At 37.9% G+C, this 24,254-nt stretch overlaps 1 protein-coding gene across 1 annotated transcript in view; it reads left to right on the forward strand.

Annotated features, from left to right (window-relative positions):
* The first annotated feature begins 7,258 nt into the window (after positions 1-7,258).
* LOC147628619 (uncharacterized) overlaps positions 7,259-24,254 on the forward strand; it is a 144,451-nt gene continuing 127,455 nt past the window's right edge. Inside the window, exon 1 of the mRNA XM_086813075.1 lies at positions 7,259-7,449. Within this exon, the coding sequence (XP_086669201.1) occupies positions 7,259-7,449 (191 nt within the window). The remainder of the gene's footprint in view (positions 7,450-24,254) is intronic.

Consider the following 24,254-nt stretch of genomic DNA (forward strand, 5'->3'; position numbering starts at 1 on the left):
AACTGAACTGATCTGACCGAACCCATAAAAGTATCATAGTCAGATCAAGGAAAAGACTTGCACTTGGATCATAGAGACCAACGCTTTTTTCCTCATTGAGAGGCACAGCCGTTAATTCTTTTCCATAGAACAAATTTTTATCCGGGATTTACTTCATCTATCGTACCATAACAGAATTGAGTCTCATTTTAGGGATCCATCAGTCCAGCAGTCCCGTGGGTTAGCCAACTGCCCAACCACTGTAGTGATGGGATCCATTTAAGAATTTGATTAGGTTTTGTCCTGGGTACCAGGGAAAAGAGTTCCCAAGCTCCCTAGCCGGATGTTCATGCAAACTTAAAACTAGTCACACGACTTACACACCCAATATGAAATTGCCTTTCTCATAGATTTAGCAGTCTTAAAAACAATCATTTAATGAAACTATAGCATCACTGATCATAATCCTCCAAAATATCCGGTTGAATCCTAATTTCCAATTTTTCCTTCATCGGAGTACCTATGGCATCGTTGGCAACCAGAACGCTCATCACCTATCCACTCAGGGGCCTTTTTGATAGTTCCTAGCTCATAGTACCCGATAATATATTCACTTATAAAAATCAAAATGGAATCTCCGTTGAAGATCAGTAAAATCGACCAACAGATCCATATAAAAGAGCCATGAACATATTAGAAGCAAACTATACACCAGGTAGCGCAAGCTTGTAGCCAGAAGTAAGCAGTGGAGTTAAGCAGACTTTGAAAAGATGCAGGGGAGAAGAGAGCTTGAGCTCTTGCAAGCACACACACACTCACAAAACCCTAAAAGAGAACACACAAGATGAGAGACTGAAAATCTTCTTCTTCTTCACACAACACTCAACACACCATATACAAAGATAAGAGTACACCGTATGAAAAGGTACTCAACTAAATACATACTAGGGTTATCTATAGTGTGAACCCAACTAAATGAGCTGGCGCTATAACTATGCCAGTCTCTAGAATGGCTGTCACACACAGCCTGTCATCCCACTGGCCGCGTATCACCCATGATCTCACCAACCATGCCAGTGGTGTAAGTGTAGGGCCTATCCCCCACGCGGGTCATCAGTGTCCACCGCCTGTGCGTCGGTTTAGCCAACTGTAGGAAGATGGGTGATTGGAATAGTTTAGAAATAGCGGTTGGAGTAGCCACGGTAGTGAGAAACAATAGTGTAAGAATCAACAAAATAAGATTGGTAGCTCTCTCCCATAGTAGGCAATCCATCTCACTAAGCTACAGACAAGGTGATTGCAGACTGTAAGAAAGACTCTTGGTGGCGATTGAGGTAGCCAGCCGGCAAACAGGTAGTAGGAGAGCAATGTAAGATGCAACAATTCCACTAAACTACGGAAGAGAGAAAGAACGTCGCTCCGCCACAAAACCACACATTTTTTGGTAGAAGATAAGCAGCAGTGAAGCAGTGTGGAGTCTCAGGTGCTAGTGATATTATTGAGATAAGACTCAATAAAGTTATTTTTGAAAAATCTTATTTTTGGGTGTTAAAAAAAAGGGCCTCAATAAGAGGTAGCTCACATGCATTTAATTTTTTCTTTTTAAAAAAATGTATGGGTGTGAAGATGCCCAAGTAGAGGCATCTTGGTGTTTTTGGTGGTCATCAAGAATCATAACTCTTATTCATTTGGAATCTTGAACATACGAAGTTATATAGACCACATTGGATGGGTGCCCTACCCTTGCTTGCATGCATAAAAAGGATTGTACTCTCTCACCTAGATTTTATGAGGGTCCGCTGCCTGGCTGTGGCCAAAAGGCATTATATTTGTTTCACCCATGTATATGAGGGCAACCGTGCCCGAGTCTACGTGCTCAAAACGAGAAATTTTTGTATTCACCCATGGTATGAGGGTAACCTACCGGAGCTCACCTAGAAGCTCGAAATGGTTGTCGTGTGATGTGTGCATGAGCGATGCACGTTGAGGTGCATGCGCATGGGTTGGTTCCCACCCGAACTTCCATGTTCAAATCGGACTTAGTGGTTCTGCTGTGAGCGAGTCGACTCAAAATGGACTAGGTGTCTAAGATGGTAGACACACGCACACATGTTTGGTTGATGGACACTCTAATGTATCATTGAGAGGGGGAGTGTTGAGAGGTAGCAATTGTGGTTGTGCAATGCTACATTGATATGAGAGATGTAATCGTGGTGTTGTGTGTATGTGGGAAAGCACCCTAGAGGTGTAAGATATTGTGGTGAGATAGGAATGCCACATGTAATATTGAATGGTGTGTGAGTGTTGACCAAAAGAGTGGAAAAGGGAGTGCCACATGGATGATAATGTGTAAAGTGGGATAAGGCTAGAGGGCCTATATCATTGTATGGCTCATTGTGATATGCAATAGAATAGAGATCTTGTATTGAGTGTGCAATCTCTCTCTCTCTCTCTCTCTCTCTCTCTCTCTCTCTCTCTCTCTCTCTCTCTAGTTATGGAGTTTTTAGTTCTATGCTTAATCTTGTTTCTATCACCATGATCAATCCCATATTAGGATTGTTGACACATCCATCCATTCATTCACATCTATCTGGTTCTCATCACATCTATTCACCTCACATCTCTTCACATCTATTCACATCACATTTCATCACATCTATCTGGTTCACATCACATCTCATCACATCTAATCACCTCACATCTCTTCACATCTATTCACATCACATCCATCCATCCATTTATTCACATTTATTTGATTCACATCACATCTATTCACCTCACATCTCTTCACATCTATTCACATCACATCCATCCATCCATTCATTCACATTTATCTGATTCACATTACATCTCATCACATCTATTCACATCACATCCATCCATCCATTCATTCACATTTATCTGATTCACATCACATCTCATCACATTTATTCACCTCACATCTCATCACCTCTATTCACATCTATTCATAGAATTTAAACATAAAATTTAAGAGAATTCTAATTTTGATATAAAAATTCTTTATGCATCTATTTATGCATAAAAATCAATTTTAATGGGAATAACACTTTTGAAATAAAAATAATTCCCTTATGCATCTTTCTATGCATAAAAATCAATTTTAATGAGAATAACACTTTTGAAATAAAAATAATTCCCTTATGCATCTTTCTATGCATAAAAATCAATTTTAATGAGAATAATACTTTTGAAATAAAAAAAAATTCCCTTATGCATCTTTCTATGCAGAAAAATCAATTTTAATGAGAATAACACTTTTGAAATAAAAATAATTCCCTTATGCATCTTTCTTTGCATAAAAATCAATTTTAATGAGAATAACACTTTTGAAATAAAAATAATTCCTTTATGCATCTTTCTATGCATAAAAACAAATTTTAATGAGATTAACACTTTTGAAATAAAAATAATTCCTTTATGCATCTTTCTATGCATAAAAATCAATTTTAATAATTAATATCGATGATATCCATGCATATTCACAGGTGAATATGTACATGGAGTAATCAGAATATTTCTTTTAGATGCAAAAATGGTGGGAATTACTCTTTTGGAATAACATAAAAACAAACTTTCTTTTCCAAAATAATTCTAGAAAATTTTGCCATAACCTCCTTTATATGGCTGACCATTTCTCATTTTTATCATTCTTTAATTGACTTAAATTAACCCAAATTAGATTCATAGAACTCTAATCTATACAATTTTCTAAATTCAAGGAGTAAACATTAAGAAGAGTTTAATTAATCCTTTAGTTAATCTTTCTAGGATTAAGAAAGGCTGGAATGTAAAGAAGAGAAGGGGGTGGCCTTTTCATCAAGGCATAGGATTTGAATTTAATTCAATTTACTGCAAAACATAAAAATCAAGAAAATCGTAGATTTAAAATTAAACAAGTAAGAATATTAACTTACATAGAGCTTGTAAGCTCTCCTTTGGCTTGAGGGATTGAGGGTTCTACTCTTGTTTGAAGCAAGAGTGGCCACCAATTCACATTGGAGAGGATTAGGCCAAAAACAATTGAATTATTAAAAAATTCAATGTAAATGGGTCAGGACAGAGCAGAGTAACAGTGCATAAACACGGGAGGCTTCTATTTATAGGAAAAAGTGAGTCTCTAACCAAGCAAACTGATTCTAGCTATTTCGAGATCAGTTTGGTCAATTTTGACCATTTTTGGGTCAGTTCAGCTTACTTTTTGGATCTAGTTGAAACAAGAGAGAGGAGAGATAAAAATATCTCATTATTTTTTAGTTTAAAACTCCTCCACACATGTGAAATAGGAGCCTCCTTCATGAGGGGAGATCCCCACACTGAGGTGTCAAAAATGCATCATTTCCTCTAAATATCTCTTAATTTGTAACTAATAAACCTTGTACTCACTCAACTCTTTATGTTATGTGAGCATTTACTCATTTTTGGGGGGTTTTTCTTTTATTCTTCAATTTATTGTTGGAATATATGATCAATGTCATGGTCTAAGGTTAAGGCACACAATGAAATGTAAAAGGACCATGTAATATGAAGAGAATCCAGATGAATGAAGGGTAAACCCCCACTTGAGATAGGCGAGTTTCATTAGATGCTCTGGAGGCTATATTCTAGGGAGCCATGTGGGGGGAGATGGCCTTGGATGCCTTTGATAATATGTAAGCAGTGATGTTACTCAACCATGTACACCTTGGCTATAAAATGGTGGCCCTCCTAATGAGAAAAACATGAATTTATATGCTATGAGAAGCTCCTTATTATGCTGTCATTATGTTCTCTTAATCCTTGATTAAGTGCTAGTTAATTATATTTTTGCTCATGTGACCACCATGGTTTATCTTGAACCACCATAGCTCTTTTATCACTCCTTGCTCACATTAAGCTTGCATTATCACTCATTATGCTTTTCCCAACATGGTATCAGAGCCATGATTATCCTTAGGCATAGTAATTAACCACATTAATTAGATTTCTCATTTTTTCAAGCTTTCCATTAAAGCTCCAACTCACCCCCTGCTGGTCTTTTGCTTCATACAAGCTCTATAGTCCATAAAATCACAAGATTTTTTATTCAAAAGAAAGCTAGCAGCCGGCTCCATCGACGCCTAGCTCCATTTGAGCTCCCACGAACTCCACGCGGCGCAATCAACTCTGCAAAACAGCATGCTTCTGCGCAGCGAAATTTGTCAAAGCAGCACCGTACAGTCAATGGTTTGCTAATTCCTCTTGTGAGCATAACATTGATGCTATGAAGCTCTCACATGTTGATTTTCATGAGCAATGGTCCACTGTAGCTGCTGTTTGAACTAATTTATCAGTGGCAGTACATGTTGTGTTGCAGAGAAGATTTCCAGAGATTGATGCAGCATCTTGACATATTTGAGTGCTGAGTTTAAAGCCAACACTTTGGTTTTCACTTGGTTTAAAGCATTTTATGTTTCTCATTTGGGAAGAGCTTCATTCAATTGCTCAAAGCTCACTCTGTTTTTTGGGGCAGTTTTCTCTCTTTAAATTAATCACCTCCACTAATCATCATGTACTTAATAGTAATTATCTATTGAGATGACATTCTAATATGAATATTGAGTTGAATATCTCTTTGTAGTCATGCCTTCGGATGCGGAATCATCTAATGAAGCTTATATCAAGAAATCATTGAAACCCAAAAGCAAAATTAGAAAACCTAGGATGAAAATCAAGTCTAGGCCCAGTTATTATTACTATGCAAAGGCTTATGGGTTTGGGAAATTCTTGAGTAATATCATGCATCTATATGGTGAAGGGGGATTCTAGCTTTTAATACTTTGCATTGTTCAGTTCCAATCATGGAGCCAACTTACATATCATCCTCTTTCATCAAGAAATTCAACGGTCATGACTTCCACACTTGGCAAGTCAAAATGAGGTTTTTACTAATGAAAGAAGGAGTTTGGGGCATAGTCAATGGTACTATACCTAAACCTGCCACACGAGAAGGAGAAGTCTCTTGGTAAACCAAGGATGAGAAAGCATTAGCTCTCATTGCCCTTGGAGTTGAAGATAGTTATATACATTACATTGGTAATGGAACATCTTCACAAATTGCTTGGAATTCACTGGATAAATCCTTTGGTGCTCAAGGCCTCCACAGCAAAATCAGTCTCAAAGTAGACTTTTACAGTCTAGAGTTCAAGGTTGATGAGACACTTGCGTCTCACATCAACACCATGAAGAGCTTGATGGCCCAGCTCGAAGCCATCAATGAACCGGTCAAGGAGAGTGATGCCATAGCCATCCTCCTAAAGTCAATGCCATCCGTTATGCTGTCATTATGTTCTCTTAATCCTTGATTAAGTGCTAGTTAATTATATTTTTGCTCATGTGACCACCATGGTTTAAGGTTAAGCCACCATGTTGGAATATATGATCAATGTCATGGTCTAAGGTTAAGGCACACAATGAAATGTAAAAGGACCATGTAATATGAAGGGAATCCAGGTGAATGAAGGGTAAACCCCCACTTGAGATAGGCGAGTTTCATTAGATGCTCTGGAGGCTATATTCTAGGGAGCCATGTGGGGGGAGATGGCCTTGGATGCCTTTGATAATATGTAAGCAGTGATGTCACTCAACCATGTACACCTTGGCTATAAAATGGTGGCCCTCCTAATGAGAAAAACACGAATTTATATGCTATGAGAAGCTCCTTATTATGTTGTCATTATGTTCTCTTAATCCTTGATTAAGTGCTAGTTAATTATATTTTTGCTCATGTGACCACCATGGTTTATCTTACATTTATCTCCTCCCTACATTTGGATTAATCTTATTGGTCCATAGGAACCTTAATTGGACCATAATCCAAAAATTTCTAAAAATCTAGACCCTTAGGCTAAGGTCCTTTATACCTATTTTCAATTAATTCCAATTGCACATTGGAAAGTTCTTTTTGAATTTTTATTTCAAGGGAAACCATTTTAGACACCAGGAGGATTTTTATATCCAAAAAATATCTCAATTTTGAATTACCTCCCTCTAGACATTTTCTCTCTCCAGGCCAAAATAGGGTAAAAGAGGATCTTTCTTTTATTTCAGAGAGGGGAATAATTATAAGATCAGAAGGGGAGGTTCTTATACCTGCACACCTCAAAAGCTAGAGGGAGGAATCTTACAAGTGGAAGATTTGGGAGATCATGAAGGTGGAAATTTGGCTTTGCAAAAGCGCTCATTTTTGCTACAAGACTATAAAGAGCAGCTAATCAGGCAAGAATAGGTCTTGGAAAAGGCTATGGCTGAGTTGCAATTGTCCAAATTGGACTGTCAGTTGGTTGAGGATGAGTTTGCAAATGATGGATCTTTTTCCCTCAACCTAAGCCAGATGATTGATCGTGTTATAAAGAATGGCTTGTGCCAGTTGCAACCAAATCCAATTGCAAACCTGACTAAAACTGATGAGGAGATCAAGGTCACTATTGAAAGGTAAGCTCAATACTAAGTATTTTCTTCCTATATTCATTGTCTATAAATATTGATCAATGCATTTATGGATAATTTTAGTTTTGTGGTATGGGTTTTTACCCATTCATGTTGAATGTCATTGTGACACCCTGCTTCCATGTGTACCATATATTTTGTGCGTCCATTGTATTTGCGAATGGCTTGGAATGGAAAGGTGCTGGTTGTCTTGCAAAGAAATTGGTCGAGGCATGGGTAAACAACTTTGGCTTCACTCAACAAAGGATTGTACCATAGTTACCAAAAGGTACCATCCTCTATTATATATTTACCATTTATCTTGGAATGTAAAGGTGCTAGTTGTGTTGCAAACGAATTGGCCAAGGCATGGGTAAATATCTTTGTCTTCACTCGACAAAGGATTGTACCACAGTTACCAAAAGATACGATAATCTATTATATATTTAGCATGGTTCTCACTTTTATAGTAATTGCAAAGTACATTGGTGTCATAGGGATGCATTAATATCATAGTTGTACTAATACCCATCACTAGCACTTTTGTTGCAGGACTATAGGTATAAGCTATTGTATAGTACAATGCCCTAGTCCTGAAATTGAGATCCCATGCACTGTCCAAATAATTAGTATAGTATTGGCTTGTACGTTTTACATAAATAGTATAATATTGTCTATAAACATGACATAATTTAGATACACCTTTCAAAAATCTCTAGAAATTATTCACTGGCACTAAATAGTTTTTATAAATAAGTACTATTGTGTGAAGGAAAAGTACTATTAGTATAGTGGAGGACTGCACATGAATTACTATTGTGCAAGGTATTGTTAGTGTAGGACAAAACGTGTAGGACAAAACGACACATGAATTACTATAGTACATTCTGTAAAAGGGAGACAAAAAACACATTGACAATAATACAATAGAGACCATGCTCCAATAATAGAGAGACAAGAGATCATTAGTGACATCAACATGATGGAAGACCAAAGGAAAAGAACACTCCTACTAAGTGTAAAAAGTGCCATGAAAATCACTGTAAATTGATGTTATATAATATTCTAGAATGTACCTTAGGTGTTACACTAGAGAACCTTGTACCCTTTCACCTTATGTTTTACTCTTGGCATAGAAAACTTTATTGCTATGATTGCATCCGAATGCACAATAGCGGTTGGGGCCTTCTTGAGAAGAACGTAACTGCTCCGAGTGGATTGCACCTTCTCAAAATATGCGCCACGTATTATCTCATCACACCCACATTGAAGACATTCCCCCACCCCTCCTTTATTTGTTAGGATACAATTTTTGTTCTGAACACAAGACAATGTAGTACTCCTTTGCTTGTTCATCATCCGTCATTGTGTAGACCGCAAAATTGCCTCCCACCTCCAACATATCAACCAAACTATCATTGTCCTAAAAGTATGTAGTGTCTTCATCTACAATGGGAGATTCATCACTTGCATTAATTCGCTCTAGATTTTTTAAGGACCATGGCCCACTGTGTTGTAAGGTGGTGCACTTGTTTTAAGTTTCATCCATATAGAAGGAGCAGAAGCATGAAAAGCTTCAGAAGAGGATTTGTGTGTTGTCTTTCTTATTGAAGCCAAGAATGTAGTGTGTCTTGTGTGTTCCAATCATTGTGTTGCAACCCCATTTGTGTTTTGATCCACATCGCCAACCTTAACCTCCACAAATGAACAGAGATGACATCATCATCATCCATTTTTGCACTGGACCACATCAATCGCATTTTGAAGCTTTGCTCCATTAGTTTTGAGGAGCTGCTCCGCAGTGTGCATACGCTTCCACGGCCCTTGCACCATCATGCTCACCCTTTCTGGGCTGCTCCTAAAGAAGTGTCATGTCATGCGTATGTCATGTGATCAATGAGAAATACCCATTCAACAGATAATAAAAAAAACCAAAAAATATCCCTATGAGCAATAGATATTGTAAAATGTCACACTCCATTTTACTAACTACTTTGTGAAAGGTACTTTGTGAAAGGTACTGTTCACATTAACAATAATAATCATTATACTACACTTGTTAACTGATGGATTAACATATTAGAGCGTGCCACAATAGTAGACCAGTGATGTAGTGTGCCATAGCAAATGTGCTATCTGTGTACTGAGAGTACTATGTTGTACTAGGAACTGAATACATGTACTATACTATACTATCCATGGGCAGTGTATTATAGAGTGCTACCATTTAAATTCATGTGGGATATCAGTGAAGAATGGAAGGGAAGTAAGACTTGAAAACCTCATCATTTGTTGGTTTGTGTCATAGAAAATGCACTTTCAGTATTGACTATATTGTACTATCTTGTATAATAGTATACTATACTATTTTATATTATATTATATTATAGTATAATATACTATACTATACTATATTATATTATATTATACTATAAACTATACACATGTTTTGTAGTAAACTATACATGGCAACAATGTAAAAGAGAGATCTTAAATGCATGAGAGGAATCATTGAAGAAATAAAAGGATAGAAAGATTTACTTGGCAACAAAGTAGAAAGGTCGAGATGCTTTGAATTGGGAAGCGGAACCATCGAACCAAATCTATATTTTCCCCCATCCATTTAACATGAAGTAGAAATAGTGTTGCACAAATAATGTCATGGGCTATCATCAGATATGTAGAAAAACATTGCTTCTTGGTTTCACCATTCTTCTCCCAATAACATATATGCACAAGAATGGATCATTGGTCATTGTTCCAATGCATGGATTGGATCTCATTTTGGATCTTGAAAGTGTAATTTTTAGAAAACTCCACCCCACTGATATGGCTACATCCTCGGGGAAGTTTGCAATACACTCTTTGAATTGATTCTATTTCCAATAACTCATGAAGTTATAGGCTATGAATGATCTCAAATGTGAATTAAATTCTTCAATGATTGTTGATGCTAGGGTCTCCTTGTGCATCAACTCGATTCTTCTCTTTTGACCACCTTTCTTCATTTCCATTGTCACATACTCGTATTTCTTCCATAATATTAACACATCACCAATGTCTTGAAGTTCTCGACGAGGAAAAATATAGGCTTAGGGTATTTCTCACATTTACCTAGCAGGCATGGTAGCTTGTGCCATTCAACATCATCATCCTTTTGGCACACATCAGATTTCCATAGTGTTGTAACTGGAGGAATAGTTTTACACCTACCATTGCACTTATAGGGAGACATATGCAGCACTGACAATCACAAAAAGGGTCCATGTAAGGCCACATCATTGCACCTCATGGAGTTTACTGCACACCTCAATAAGTCCATGCGCTCATGTTGAACGTAGAAACATGTGTTTCTCTCCTTCAACTTTCTAATGTAATAAGGTTTCAGCGAACGATTGAAAGGATCTAAATCCAATAATGCAATTAGCAAATTAGATTCAATTTGGATATGGTAAACCATTATACTATCTGCTATGAAACATTATCCAATGTGTCTTGTATTGTCTACAGTCATGTTTACTGTTAGCCGTACTGTCCTCAGTACTAATTAGTACGATTATCAGAACTACTCCATACTATTGTCAGTATTGTCAGTACTACTCAGCATGACTATCAGTACTACTCAACATGACTATCAGTACTACTCTCAAAACTATCGTGAATACTATTATTATTAGTTTATTACTATGAAAAATTTTCTAATGTGTGTTATAAATTAATAATGTGTAGAGTATTGTGTACTAGAAATACTATACTATTGGCCATGCTATATTCAACACAAAGTACAATAATCACTTTTCATAACACACCTACTTAGAGGGAGTGCTTTTTAAGGGGGGGAAAAGAGAGGAGAACACGAAGAGAGAGAGAGAGAGAGTAAACTTACTTTAAAGAAGATGTTTTTTGTTTTGTTTTAAAGGGAAATTATAAAAAGAGCCAAAGAGAAAGAGAAAGAAAGGACAATCAACCCGTGAAGGCCCGAGTTTGGGCCACTCGAGAAGGGAAAGAGGAGGTTTAAGGAGGCTCGGGTACAATTTGAATTTGGAAGTCTGAAAAGATGTGCGAAGCACGGGTTTACCAACTAGTATGTTGTTATATGAAGATTAATTTCCAAATGCACCATCTTGATTTTTAATTAGCGAGTTTTTTTATCACATTGAAAACTTATAACTTTTGGTGCGACAATAATGCAAAAGTATTCACCGTCTATCAATTAAGCATAATCTCTACTCTTTATTTTTCTATATTGTAGGCATGCGTAGATTTCTTTTGTAACTTGCTATCCTTTAAGTAAATTGATGGTTCACTAGTATAAGTGGGTTTGAGTTAGAAGGATAAAGTATTTCTCAATATAGTGGGGTTTGAGTTAGAAGGATATGGTATCTGTCATAGGGGGTAAGTCACCCAAATCTTTTTTTGTGTGGTTATTCTATGGGATTGATGACCACCATGGTCAAGTTAGAAGGTTTCTCAACACTCAGGTTTTTACTATGATTTAAATAATTCTGGCAGTTTTCCATTTCTTTGGCGACGTAGTACTTGTGGCCATGTCAAGGGTACCTTGTTTGTGATGCTGTCATATTTTCCTTTCTTTAGCTTTTGTCAAGCTTGAGCTTTCTTTAATTTTGCTTTTTTCTTGGTTGCCTTCTTATCATGTGCAACCCGTAAGGCTTCTAGGGTAGGAGAACCATAATACTTTTTGAATTTACTACCATTAAGGAAGCTTACGGTTTCAACCCCGTCAAGGGTTTCAACATGCATGGTGCTTTGAGGTATTATTTCGCAGCTCGAAATGGTCCTTTTCTAGTGCACTTGAGTTTTATTTTTTCACAGACTTCATACATAAGTACAAGGTCCCTCTCATTGATTTCCTTATCCTTGAGATTATTATCAAACCACTTTTTTCTTTGATCCTTTTCTGTTAACATGTTTTGTAAAGCAATTTATCTTTCTTCTGTGGAGGGGATGTTTTTCATATTGTTTCTTGCCAATACTTTTCCTTCAAATTTCCTTCTTGTTTGGTGACACACTCAAGTATTGTCGTTCCAAAATTGCACCACACAATCAATCACCTCTACACTCAAGTAATTGGTCCTATGCTTTCTACCACCAAAAACACCCAATTGAAGTGTCTATTGTGAATGTCTACACAGTGCCGCTTGAAGTTTTGTGGGTGTATGCTGAGAGGATCTACCAGTTTCTTATCACACTAATGCCCGTAGCATTTGTAGTACTTCCACTATTAACAATCATTTGCATCACACACCACTTTGTAACCAATTTCTTGGTATTGTGCACTCCTGTTACTTCATTAAGAGACATGGCTGAGGATATCCCTTCTTTGGGAATTGTAGCAACTTCCAAGATAGGTTTCATGTCACGATGAGCCAAAATCTTACCCAAAGCAGTCCCCTTTGTGGATAAGTCAAGGTTGCACATCATCTGGTTACAATGTCATACAACTGACAAAGATAAATGTCTTTGATTTCTCTCCGAGCATTTGCCAACCAATTCATCTGAGCTTGAACATGTTTTTTGGTATTCAACATCATCTATGCTTGACAATTGTGTTACACAACATGGGCATACATAAAACAATTACTCAATGGAATAAAGAGCCAGACCTCAAAAATTTAAAATTTAGTAAAGAATATACCCATGGCTTTCGTAGCTACAAATGGAGAGGGTGATACCAACCAAATTCAAACCTACTTTGAATGTGCAATAAACATAATTAAAATATATTTTCATTGCAAAATAAAATCATAATATTAATTTACCTATTCTAAAAATATATGAATAAATAAGTGATTAATGTGGTTGATTTATTGAACAACATAGGTGATTATCATGGCTGAAATTAAAATATGTAGAGCCACATGATGTGAGAGAGAGAGAGAGAGAGAGAGATTGTTCTTGAAATATTGTCACTATGGCCATTCTAAAGCACACCATCCATGGTGTGCTTGAAAGAATGGCTTTTAGGGCCATTATACTATCCATGAAGTGATTTAGAATGGCCCTAGTGCCATTGTTTTAAAATCATTATGTTTACAAGAATGGCCCTAGGGTGAGTTTTCAATGGATAATCCATGATGTATTTTGCAAGCTTGAAAGAATGGCCCTATGGCCATTCCCATGGTGTGCTTTATAATGGACCTAGGGCCATTTTTCACTCCCTTGTGTCAACTCCCTAGGTCCAATATCTACATATGCATATAAAATACATCAAGATTGTTTGTGGAAGAATGGCCCTGGGGCCATTCTACCATCCACGGTGTGCTTTAGAAGCACCCTAGGGCCATTCTCTCAAAGCACAATGTGCATGTGAGAATGGCATTTTGGTCATTTTAGAGAACATTGTGCTTGTAAGAATAGTCATAGGGCCATTCTCTACTCTCTTGTGTTAACTATTGGTGAACTTTAGAATGGTTAAACCAAGCTCTACATGTGCATGCATAAAATATCAAAACTGTGCTTTAGCGTAGCTTGAAGGATTGGAGCTAGGTCCATTATACCATCCATGATGTTCTTTAGAATGGCCCTTTGGCCATTATTTTTTAAGTACATTGTGCATTGTGGAATGGCCTTAGGGCCATACCAAAGAATATTGTGCTTGCAAGAATGGTTTTAGGGACATTCTCCACTCCCTTGTGTCAACTCTTTAGGGAAAATCTTTACATATTCATGCAAAATACATCAAGATTTTCCATGGAAGAATGGTCCTAGGGCCATTCTTGTAACCACAATGTTCTTGAAACAATGGTCCTCGGGCCATTCTAAAGCACACCATCCATGGTGTGCTTTAGAATAGAAAATCTCTACACATGCATGCAAAATACATCAAGATTATCCATGGAAGAATGGCCCTAGGTCTATTTTGTAAGCAAAATGTTCTTGAAAGAATGGCCCTATGGCCATTCTAAAGCACACCATCCATGGTGTGCTTGAAAGAAAACCATTCTACCATCCATGGTGTGCTTTAGAATGTCCCTATGACCGTTCTTTCAAGCTCATTGTGCTTACAAGAATGGCCCTAGGGCCATTCTTCCATGGATAATTTTGATGTATTTTGCATCCATCGTGTGCATGAAAGAATGGCCCTAGGGCCCTTCTAGCATCCATGGTGTGCTTTAGAATGTCCCTAGGGTCATCTCCACTCCCCAGGGCCAATCTCTACATATGCATGCATCAAGATTCTCCATGGAAGAATAGCCCTAGGGCCATTCTTGTAAGCACAATGTGCTTTTAAATAATGGCCCTAGGGTTATTATGAAGCACACCATCCACAGTATACTTCAAAACTATGGATTAACAAAGATGCTCCTCCATTTGAGGACATTAATAAGTGTTATGTAAAGGCATTATAAAGGTTGTACATTATGAGATATTGTCCACCCAAGGCATTCAGTAAATTTTGGGTGCCCAAGTGTAAATAAGGCCCAAATGTATAAAAGATAATTTCTAAAAAGGAAAGTACACAATCCCTCTTTGTGCTAGGAGAGCTCTTGCTTTATCTTGTGAGAGAGAGAGAGAGAGAGAGAAAGATTATACTCTTGTGCATGTTCCTCTTCTATGCATTGTGGTGTGAGGGGCTCCGTGGTGACAGCGTGGAGGTGGAGATTGGAGGAGTGGAGCTTCCAAAAGTGAGCTTGAGCCTCAAGGGACATGATCTTGAAGCATTGGTAAGTACCCAACGATAGTTGTTATCTATTGCTTCTTCTGATTGTGAATGGGTAGAGTTCTCTCTTGGGAGGTACGGTAGCCCACAACATTTTTGGCACCCCTCTGCGGGGGAAACACCATTGCTTCTTCCATTCTCTTAGAGATCCAGCTCCCATTATGCAAGATTCACTATTTTCTTTGCATTTTGAAGGTGCATTGTGAAGAACTCTGTAGATAAGGTTTGTGTGGAAGAGAAGAAATCATAGTAGTTGTGGAAAATTGGGTGTTTGGAAGTGTGGGTGAGCACTTGGTATTGCCTAGAGGAAAGCTACACTTGGTTTTTCTTTCAATTTTGATAATTTCATCACCAATTGTGTTGTCGTGAGCTAGTAGTTGGTGACTTGCTTTGTTCTGTTTTTTCAAAAAAAACATGAAAATTACAAAAACAAGTAGCCATTGGTTGTGTTGGTGACTTGCATTGCATTCCAATTTCTTAGCACAACTTTTTTGGATCTTTTGGATAGGAAAATCACACTCTAAACATCATTTGGTGGATGCGGCTGTTAACACGTGAAAATGTCGGAAGTAGTTCACGGCATGAACCGTAGTCTGCTAGTTCAGGACGTGAAATACTTTCCACAATTAGCACCGAAAATTTTGGGATTTCCTTACTAAAGTTAGGGCACCTTATCTTGACACGTCTGATACAAAGAAATGGAAAAATCTTATCACATGAAAGTGCAACAAAATATTTCACGACGTGAAATACATTCTAGTTCACGACGTAAAACACATTCTACTTCACGACATGAAACACATTCTACTTCACAATGTGAAACACCATCTAGTTCACAATTTGAACTAGAACCACAGCCTACTTTTTCACGAAATCCTATTAGTTCACAGAATCTTGTTGTTTCACAGAACCGTGCTAGTTCACGGATTAAGGATTATCAGACCAGAGTTAAGATAGGGCCATAATTACACCATAGGGTTGTCTCGATCCAAATTACTGCAATTCTAAGCTGAAAATTCAAAGCATGAAACACAAGTTGTTCACAGCGTGAAACACAGTTCACGGCGTGAACCGCAGTAGTCTTCTACTTCATGATGTGAACTAAAGTCTGCTAGCTCACGACGAAGAAAGGAGATTTGATGTTTCATGACAAGAAGAGATAGTTTGATAGAAAACAAAGCATAATGGTTGGAGTAGTGATTTAGCCTCTTGAATCATATTCTCATGTACTTGAGGTTAGGGAGACTCATTGGAGATGACCTTACCCTCAGCGACAATGCATTTAATCACCTAGATTCTTCCTACCAAATAAGTGTTGGTTCAGGTCACTCGACGCGTACTCGATTGAGTGCTACGGCTTGGAGAAATCTAACCTTCATAGAAACAAGTAGTGAGGAATCCATAGAAGAAGGGCTAAGATTATCTGGTTTTGGAGAGGAAGAAAAACTAGCTTCTCTTGTATGAAGTCCAGCATAATCTTTGATATGGCTAGGGGATTTTTTGGTCTCCAACATGGCACAGAAAATGAAGCGCAACATTAGGGCCAAAAACGGCTAGAAAAGGGCTGTTTGTTAATCTAAGGATTAAGAAATTGTCCAATTGTGAATTGACACGTATACAAAAGTATGGCATTCTTGTCTCCTCTAAATGTCTTCTTAACGGTTCTATTTTAGTGGCGAACGGCTAAAACGGCTTAATTTAGACGTTTACAATGGCTAACATTAAAGTTTGGGTCCAAAATAGTGACATCTTGTTCCATTTTATATTTCAAAAAATCAAGCAGGAAGACACGAAATCTTCTCTTTTCAGGCTCTGAAAACAACGCTATTAATGACAAATCACCAAATTTTTTCAAATGTCTACTTTCCACCTTCCCTCCATTTTGGTATGGCTCATTCCCTTTTCCACCTTCCCTCCATTTTGGCATATGGCTTATTCTCCTTTCTTTGCATTTTCAAAAGACTCGCTATTTTTCTCTCATCTGTGAGCTTCTATGGCGTCCTCATGTCGTCCTTCTCATAATATAACTTCTTGTGATTTTCATAACACCAGAGAGGATGGTGTTTGAAAACCCATGTCTTTTCGTGTGAATGATTGGGTAACAATGCTTCTCTCTTGCAAAGGTGCCCACAGGGTGAAAAGAACCAAGCGAAATGAAGTGAAATCCCATTGGAAAGGTCGTGTTCTTGCCTTCAAAGTGACCGACAATGGCTGGCTTGCAAAAGTTCAACATGTCTACATGGCCAAAGACATGGTGTTGAACTTGGATAAACATCCAATTCTCCATTCTTACTGTAATTTAACAAAACTTTATCTATTTGATACAACACAATATTTCTCCTTCTGATATATTTGTTGTTTGTTTAATTTCAGTTATCTTTCCATCAACAGCTGTGGAGTGGTAGCCTGTTGAGAGCTTAAGTGGCACATTCAAAGCAATTCACAAGGGGATTGCAGATGTAATGTATGCAGACAAACCACCTTCATTTTACAAATCAGTGGATATATTTGTGTATTTTGCAGAATACAGGGTTCCATCAAGAGAAGGTGTTCATGGAGAATTATATGACATACCTATTCCCACATTAATGTCACTCGAATGGGAAGTTCCTGATCCAAATACCATAACAAGCTTCAAATCCAAAATCAAAGATGATATTCTTAAAGCTATGTCTCCTGGAAGGATTTCAAGAAGGATAAAAATTCAATGGTTCTTGCCTATACATGTCTTTGTGGCATGTTTCAATACAATGGAATTGGAGAGGACAAGAACGATGTGGCTTAATAGAAGACTATCTACGACTGATCTGGACACTGTACTTGGAGAAGGATGGAGTACCAAGGAAACTTTTCATATTGGCGACAATATGAGTTGTAGAGTAAGCCCAAATTCTATGTCTATCTCATACCAACTATGTCGTCAATCCCTAGTTTTGGGCTATGACTATAGGAGATGGAAAAGCAAGCTTGGTAGTTGGGTCCCTTTGGATTCTGAAGAGAATTGTCCAGGGTTTGAATTTAACATCATAGTCCATCCATTCATAGATCCTAGGAACCTTATAGTAACATCAAACTAGAGACTACAACATGTAAGAGAGTCGCTTGAGTTTCTGGACGAAACATCACCTGAATATAGATTCAAAGTAGATGATATTGTTGTCAGTACAAGGATGGAGAGTGTAACCTCATGCATCACATGTCTTCCCCCAAAAAAAGTTGTATTTGAGCCACTTGCAAGGGCAAGTTTGTTAAGCTGAAAAGGATTTCTCCAATAATGTAATCAATATATTTTGCTAAATTTTGTCTTGACTTCTTCACAAAAATGGTCAACATATTGTTCGCAACACAAAACAAGGTGTAACAGTTGAATATCAAATTGTTGATACTGAATTTAAGTACAAAATATAGTCCCAAAAAAGGTGTGTTCATATGGACAAAATGAACAAAACAAAAGCCAATTTGTGGAATCACTCAACAAAATCAACTTTTCTTTTGGCATGGGATGACCCTGGATCTTTAGAGAATCTTTCTCTCTTCTGTTTGCTTTGATCAAATTTGGCTGATTGAGGTTCAAGTTCCAGTGTTTTGAGCTCTTGAGGTGTTGGAAAGGAAGACTTTGCAGTGGATTCCTCAACTAGTGGTAAGTTGGGCTCTTCTCTGAGATCTTTAGGTGTTGGCAAGGGAGATTTGGCAGTGGGGTCTGGTTTTGGAGAAGGTTCTTTGGAGGTTGGCTTTGGAGACTTGGCAGTCTTCTTGGGGGACATGAAAAAGAAATTGAATGGAGAGCCAACATTTGCCCTCTTACTTTCTTTGTTGGATGAACGACGCTTCTGAATTTTAAATTTCACTGGTGAGTGAAACGGAAGACCTTTAGTAGCACTCTTCTCTTTGACAGGGGTCTTCTCTTTGATTGGGGTTTTCTCTTTGATAGGGGTCTTCTCTTTGATAGGAGTCTTCTCTTGAGCTGGTGAAGAGCTCTTCTCTTTAGCAGGAGGGCTAGGGCTCTTCTCTTTAGCAGGAGGGCTAGGGCTCTTCTCTTTAGTAGGAGGGCTAGGGGTTTTCTCTTTAGCCTGAGGGCTCTTCCCTTTAGAATGGGTCTTCTCTTTAGTAGTGCTCTTTTTCCCCTTGGAAGATCTGCTCTTAGTAGGGCTCTTCTTTCTTTCCTTCTTCTCTTTGGCAGAGGTCTTTTTCTTTTTGGATGAGCTATCCTTGACATGGCTTTTCTTCTCCTCCTTTTTTCTTTTCTTTGAAGTTGTACCCTTGGCTCCTTTCTTAGGTGGAAAGGGGGAATCAGGATCAATTGGATTGATAGATCTTTCCAAAACCATAGACACTGCCTTCTCCCTTACCCAACTCACCCAAGAATCTGGATATTCATGCAACTAAGGCAAAAGAAAATGATAAAATTTCTTAATATGAGAAAGTCACTAAATGTATTGACCCAATCAATCAATGCTATCATTACATGAACTTACAGTAAGTGTTGTCATTCTAAATCTTGACTCAAGATATCTCCAAGCATTAGCAAGCACCATCCATCCACAAGATGTTGAGTCTTTCTGCAAAGGAACTTTCTGATTGTAGTACTTAAAATCTTCAAGTTTGTAGTCTTCATAGGTGGAACCTAGGAAACTCAAGATAAGTTTGGCAGCACTGCAAGCATAAAATATTGAGGGTCAACCAAACAATTGAAAACTTACAAAATATTGCTCTAGAACATAAACCATGGTAAAGTTGATTCTTACATTTTACTTCTCCCATGAATGGATGCTAAAGAATTCATAAAGATTACATCTCTATCCAATAGATTGAAGATAATAAGACTCCAATGGCCTCTGTGATAAGATGAATACTGCAATTAGTTGTGAATATTGTAATGATGGACAAAAGATAATTGAGTGTGAGTCTTACACTTCAACATAAGGGTATACAATGTAATTGCATGTCAGCATATCAAAGTTTTTTAGAAAACTTGCAAGATCCCCTTGCCTATTGAAAAGGCACTGTGTAACAAGGGGATCAAGAATGGTCACTTGCATAGCCATTGAGTCAGGAAGATCCCTCATAAGACATCTGGAGACATAAACAAAACATATCAATAAAATATGGAATCTGAGAAATTCATCAAGAAAGCAAAAGGAATTCCACACAAACCTCAGACAGATAAAGAGAACTGTGTCACATATCTCAATATTGTGATTCACAAGCATACTTGTGTCTTCAGGGGCAATGTCACAATAAACCTCATCCTCTCCATGCATGGAGACATCTACTACCATTTGACCTGTTACATTCTGATAAAGTTCTGAATTGGATGCATGAAGAATTTCAGCTTGCTGAGAAAGAATGGCATCCTCTGTAATCTTCTCCTGCTCTCTCTCTTTCTCCACTTCTTCTTTAATATCGTGAGCTTTTCTTGTACTATAAGTATGCAAAACATCTTCAATAACAACTGATTGTTTGGGTTGTCTTGCTGGAGGAATATTTAGAATTTCAAAAGCTCTCATATCTTGACTTGGAATGGGTTCCAAAGCTTTGTCAAACTTGTATCTAAGTCTGGACACAAGCACAAAATCTTTGCTCATGAGAGTGATCCTATGAGCAAATGCAGCAGCAATGTATCCATCATTCATAAAGTCGATCAAAAAATCCTCAGCAGCCTCTTGAAGACACATAAGGGCCTGTGACTCCCATCGGACTTTATCAAGATATGTGTTTCTCATTTTGCCAATTAACCTTTCTGATATGTCCCTGACAACCCGCATAAATGGCAGTCGAGGGATAAGAAGATTAGTAGATTTCTGTGCCGCTCTGATCTCTCTTAGTGACTTCACCTGATAGTTTAATCTCTTTCTTGCTGTTGCCCTAGCACGAGGCTTTGGAGGAGGCTTTTCTTGTTTTTCATCGACAACTGGCTTTTTGGAAGATCCTAGTTTGTCTTGAGCTTTTTCAGTCTCCAAAGGGACGTAGACTTTCCTTGCAGTCTGTTTTGTCCTCGCCATTGAAGTTTAAGAAAAAGAAGGATCGGGGTGATTTGTGAGTTGAGATAAAAAAACTAACAGTGGCCCGAACTAAGCGCTGGGGCGGATCTAAATTGGTTGGATTAGCTCTATCGCTTGATTCGGGCTATACCCAGAACTAAGCAATTTGGCTTGATTTAGGCGTATGCGGAACTAAGCGATAATATATTGAGGCTCTATCACACACACACACACTTAATTAAGGGGTAGCCGGAACTAAGCGATGACTAGCTTCCAAAAGGATTGGAATAGCTCAATCGCTTGATTCCGGATATGTCCGGAACAAAGTGAAAATGGAGATCGGCTCTATTGCTTGATTCGGGGTATGGCCAAGTGATAGGGGAGGATCCGGAACCAAGCGATGAAGAAGGTCCGATTTGTTTGGACGAGCGTTATCGCTTGAATCTGGGACTAAGCGATGAGAAGGATCCGAGATGTTCGGATGAGATCTATCGCTTGATATAGGTGAGCAGAGTAAAAGAAGATTTCGAGAATTTCGGAGGAGCAATTTCACTTGATACCATGTCGGTGAAAAATAGAAATGTTTTCATGAAAATTAAATTTTTATACCTCGAATCCGTCCGTACATAGGACCGTTGGATACACGTGTCATGCAATCATTTTTGCCACGTGGCACGAACGGTCACTATTTAAGGTATTTTTGCCACGCTCCACGTGCTCCATCGGATATTCTCAAAAACTCTCTCTCGTTTTTTTTCGAACCTTCAAATTGCCAAGGCCCGCACCAGATGATAGAAGCATTCCTTAACTTTTGGACCACTTATTTTCGCTTAGTCGGGCTCTGCCATATAGTGACTTCCAAGCTCTATTTTGCAAAACTCTCTCTTTTTTTTTCAAACCTTCAAATTGCCAAAGCCCGCACCAAGCGATAGAAGCATTCCAAAACTTTTGGACCACTTATTTTCGCTTAGTTCGGGCTCTGCCATATAGTGACTTCCAAGCCTTCTTCAGAATTGTTCCAGCGTTTTTCTCAAATATCACAATGAGTAAAAGTGTTGAGGGACGACATGAACTTGTTGAAGAAAGCCCAAGTGAAAGGCTCTTGAATGCTATTTTGCAAGATGGTCATGACATGAAGGTATACACAGATGCAGTGGAGATATTCAATCCAAGGTTTGTTCTTTCAGATGTTTTGATGAAGCTTAAGGACATTCTTGAAGAGGAGTACAAACAATTTGAAATGTCAATTGAAGGTCATTGTTTTCATATCGGAGACAATGATTTTTGTCACCTTACTGATTTTACTCAGCTGTCAGTGGAGAAAGCCAAAGTTACAAAGAGGTTCAGTAGATTTTCAAATAGAATCTCTTTCACATGCCCTTCATCCATTTCTTGTCCAATTCATAAAAAGCTTTGTAACCTTGTCCCCAAAGATGTCTCCTTTCTTTTCTTTCTATTTTTGAGAGCAGAAATACAAGATAAAGAGCAAGAATCAGATATTGATGCAGAGAAGGAGGAAGAAAACTTAAATGTCACCACAGTCTCAAAGCGAAAGAAAAGTGAGATTTTAGAAGAGGAAGAAATTGATGTTCAAGCTGAGGAGAAAGAAAGTGCAAATCTTGATGTTGCTGAATTTAGGGCTTTCACTATTACTGAAGAGCCCTCAGAGGAAGCAAGCATATCTGAATCCTTTGTTACTGTTCCAAGCCTTCCTTTCTTCTATATCAATGAGAAAGATTTTATTCCTTTGTCCTATCTTCAATGTCTCTTCAATATCAGGGAAGACTACTGTATTGCAGCAATTTCAGAAGCTTGTGAGGTGACCAAAGACTTTATTGGTACAGAAGTAGAGTCAAAGGAAGAGTTTTTGACTTGATTTACAAACATCTGACCACTCATTTATCCCTGCTCCTGATGCACTTGCCTTGTGTCTTAAAAGAGTGGATGAGGAGAAACCTTCCCTTAGAGATGAGGATTTTGAGAACAGGCTTATTGAGTTAGGTGGCAGAGATTTCAAGCTTCAGGTAGATTCTGATAAAGTGGAAAGGGTTGGCTCATGCAACTTGATGAAAGACAAAGTAGTAAGTGAGGATGAGTTGCAGAAGGTAGTTTCCTTTTAATCTTTTGCAAAATGTTATTGTGATTGTAATTTTTTTAAAGTGAGGTTTTTGTCTTGCAGATTGAATTGCTTGATAAGGATGATTTTCTAGGAAGAGCTAAAGGCAGCAGAGTGAAAGCTATAGAGACTAGGTCAAGAAGGCCTTCATCTGCTCTCATGCACTACTTACCTACATTGGATAATGCTGTGTTCTGTGCATTCCACATGAACTTCTCTGAAGATGCTGAGTTGCCAATATTTGCCTTGAAGGTGTTGTCAAGGTTCATGGGATACACTCCCCTTCAAATAAATGCTAACAAGGTCTTGCTTCTAGAGAGAGCTGTTGCTCTTAGAATCTTTGGATATGCTGCAAGTTTCAATGCCTCAAGAAGAGCAGGATACTTTCTTTGCTACTCTAGCTATGCAGCAGCAACTGAGGAGTCAAATATCAATCTTCTTGGAGGTTATAGAAGGAGAAAATTTTTGAGATACAGAGGTGACATGCCAAATAGTCCCAAGAGAATCAAAAACTAATGTACACACAATATTTTGATTCAGCAAATATTTTATAAGAGGTACAAATATGTTAGTAAATCATTAGTCTCTATCTTGAGGTGTTTGTGTAGTTTAAGATTGCGGGTTCTTTGATCCCATCCTTTGTAATTGCCTCCTGTAGAACCAATTGAATAATTCTTTAAGTGCATTGCTTCTTCTTTGACCACCTCCTCTTCTGGTACATCTGAAAAAGGAAGTTCTCGCTTGATAGTGAGACTTTTCCATTCCTTGTGTGTTCCATGTTGCAAGGGGTCCTTCTATAGCAAAATATGGTCCATGCAAGTAAAGAATATGCTACAAAGACAATTCTTTGTTAGTAAATTTAAGAAATTACACTTTAATTTTAACTGTTTTGATAAGTTTGAACACTCACCAAGTAATAAGTTATGTCTTTTTCTCCCCAGGCATCTATGATAGCTTTTATTAAAAGCTTTATTGCTTTTTTGAAATCATCTGCATAAGTATTTGAACCAACTTGTTGTCTTAGGACTTTGAA

Source organism: Cibotium barometz, chromosome 19 (assembly GCF_041138505.1).
Source record: "Cibotium barometz isolate CiBa-2024 chromosome 19, ASM4113850v1, whole genome shotgun sequence".
NCBI classification, from domain to species: domain Eukaryota; kingdom Viridiplantae; phylum Streptophyta; class Polypodiopsida; order Cyatheales; family Cibotiaceae; genus Cibotium; species Cibotium barometz.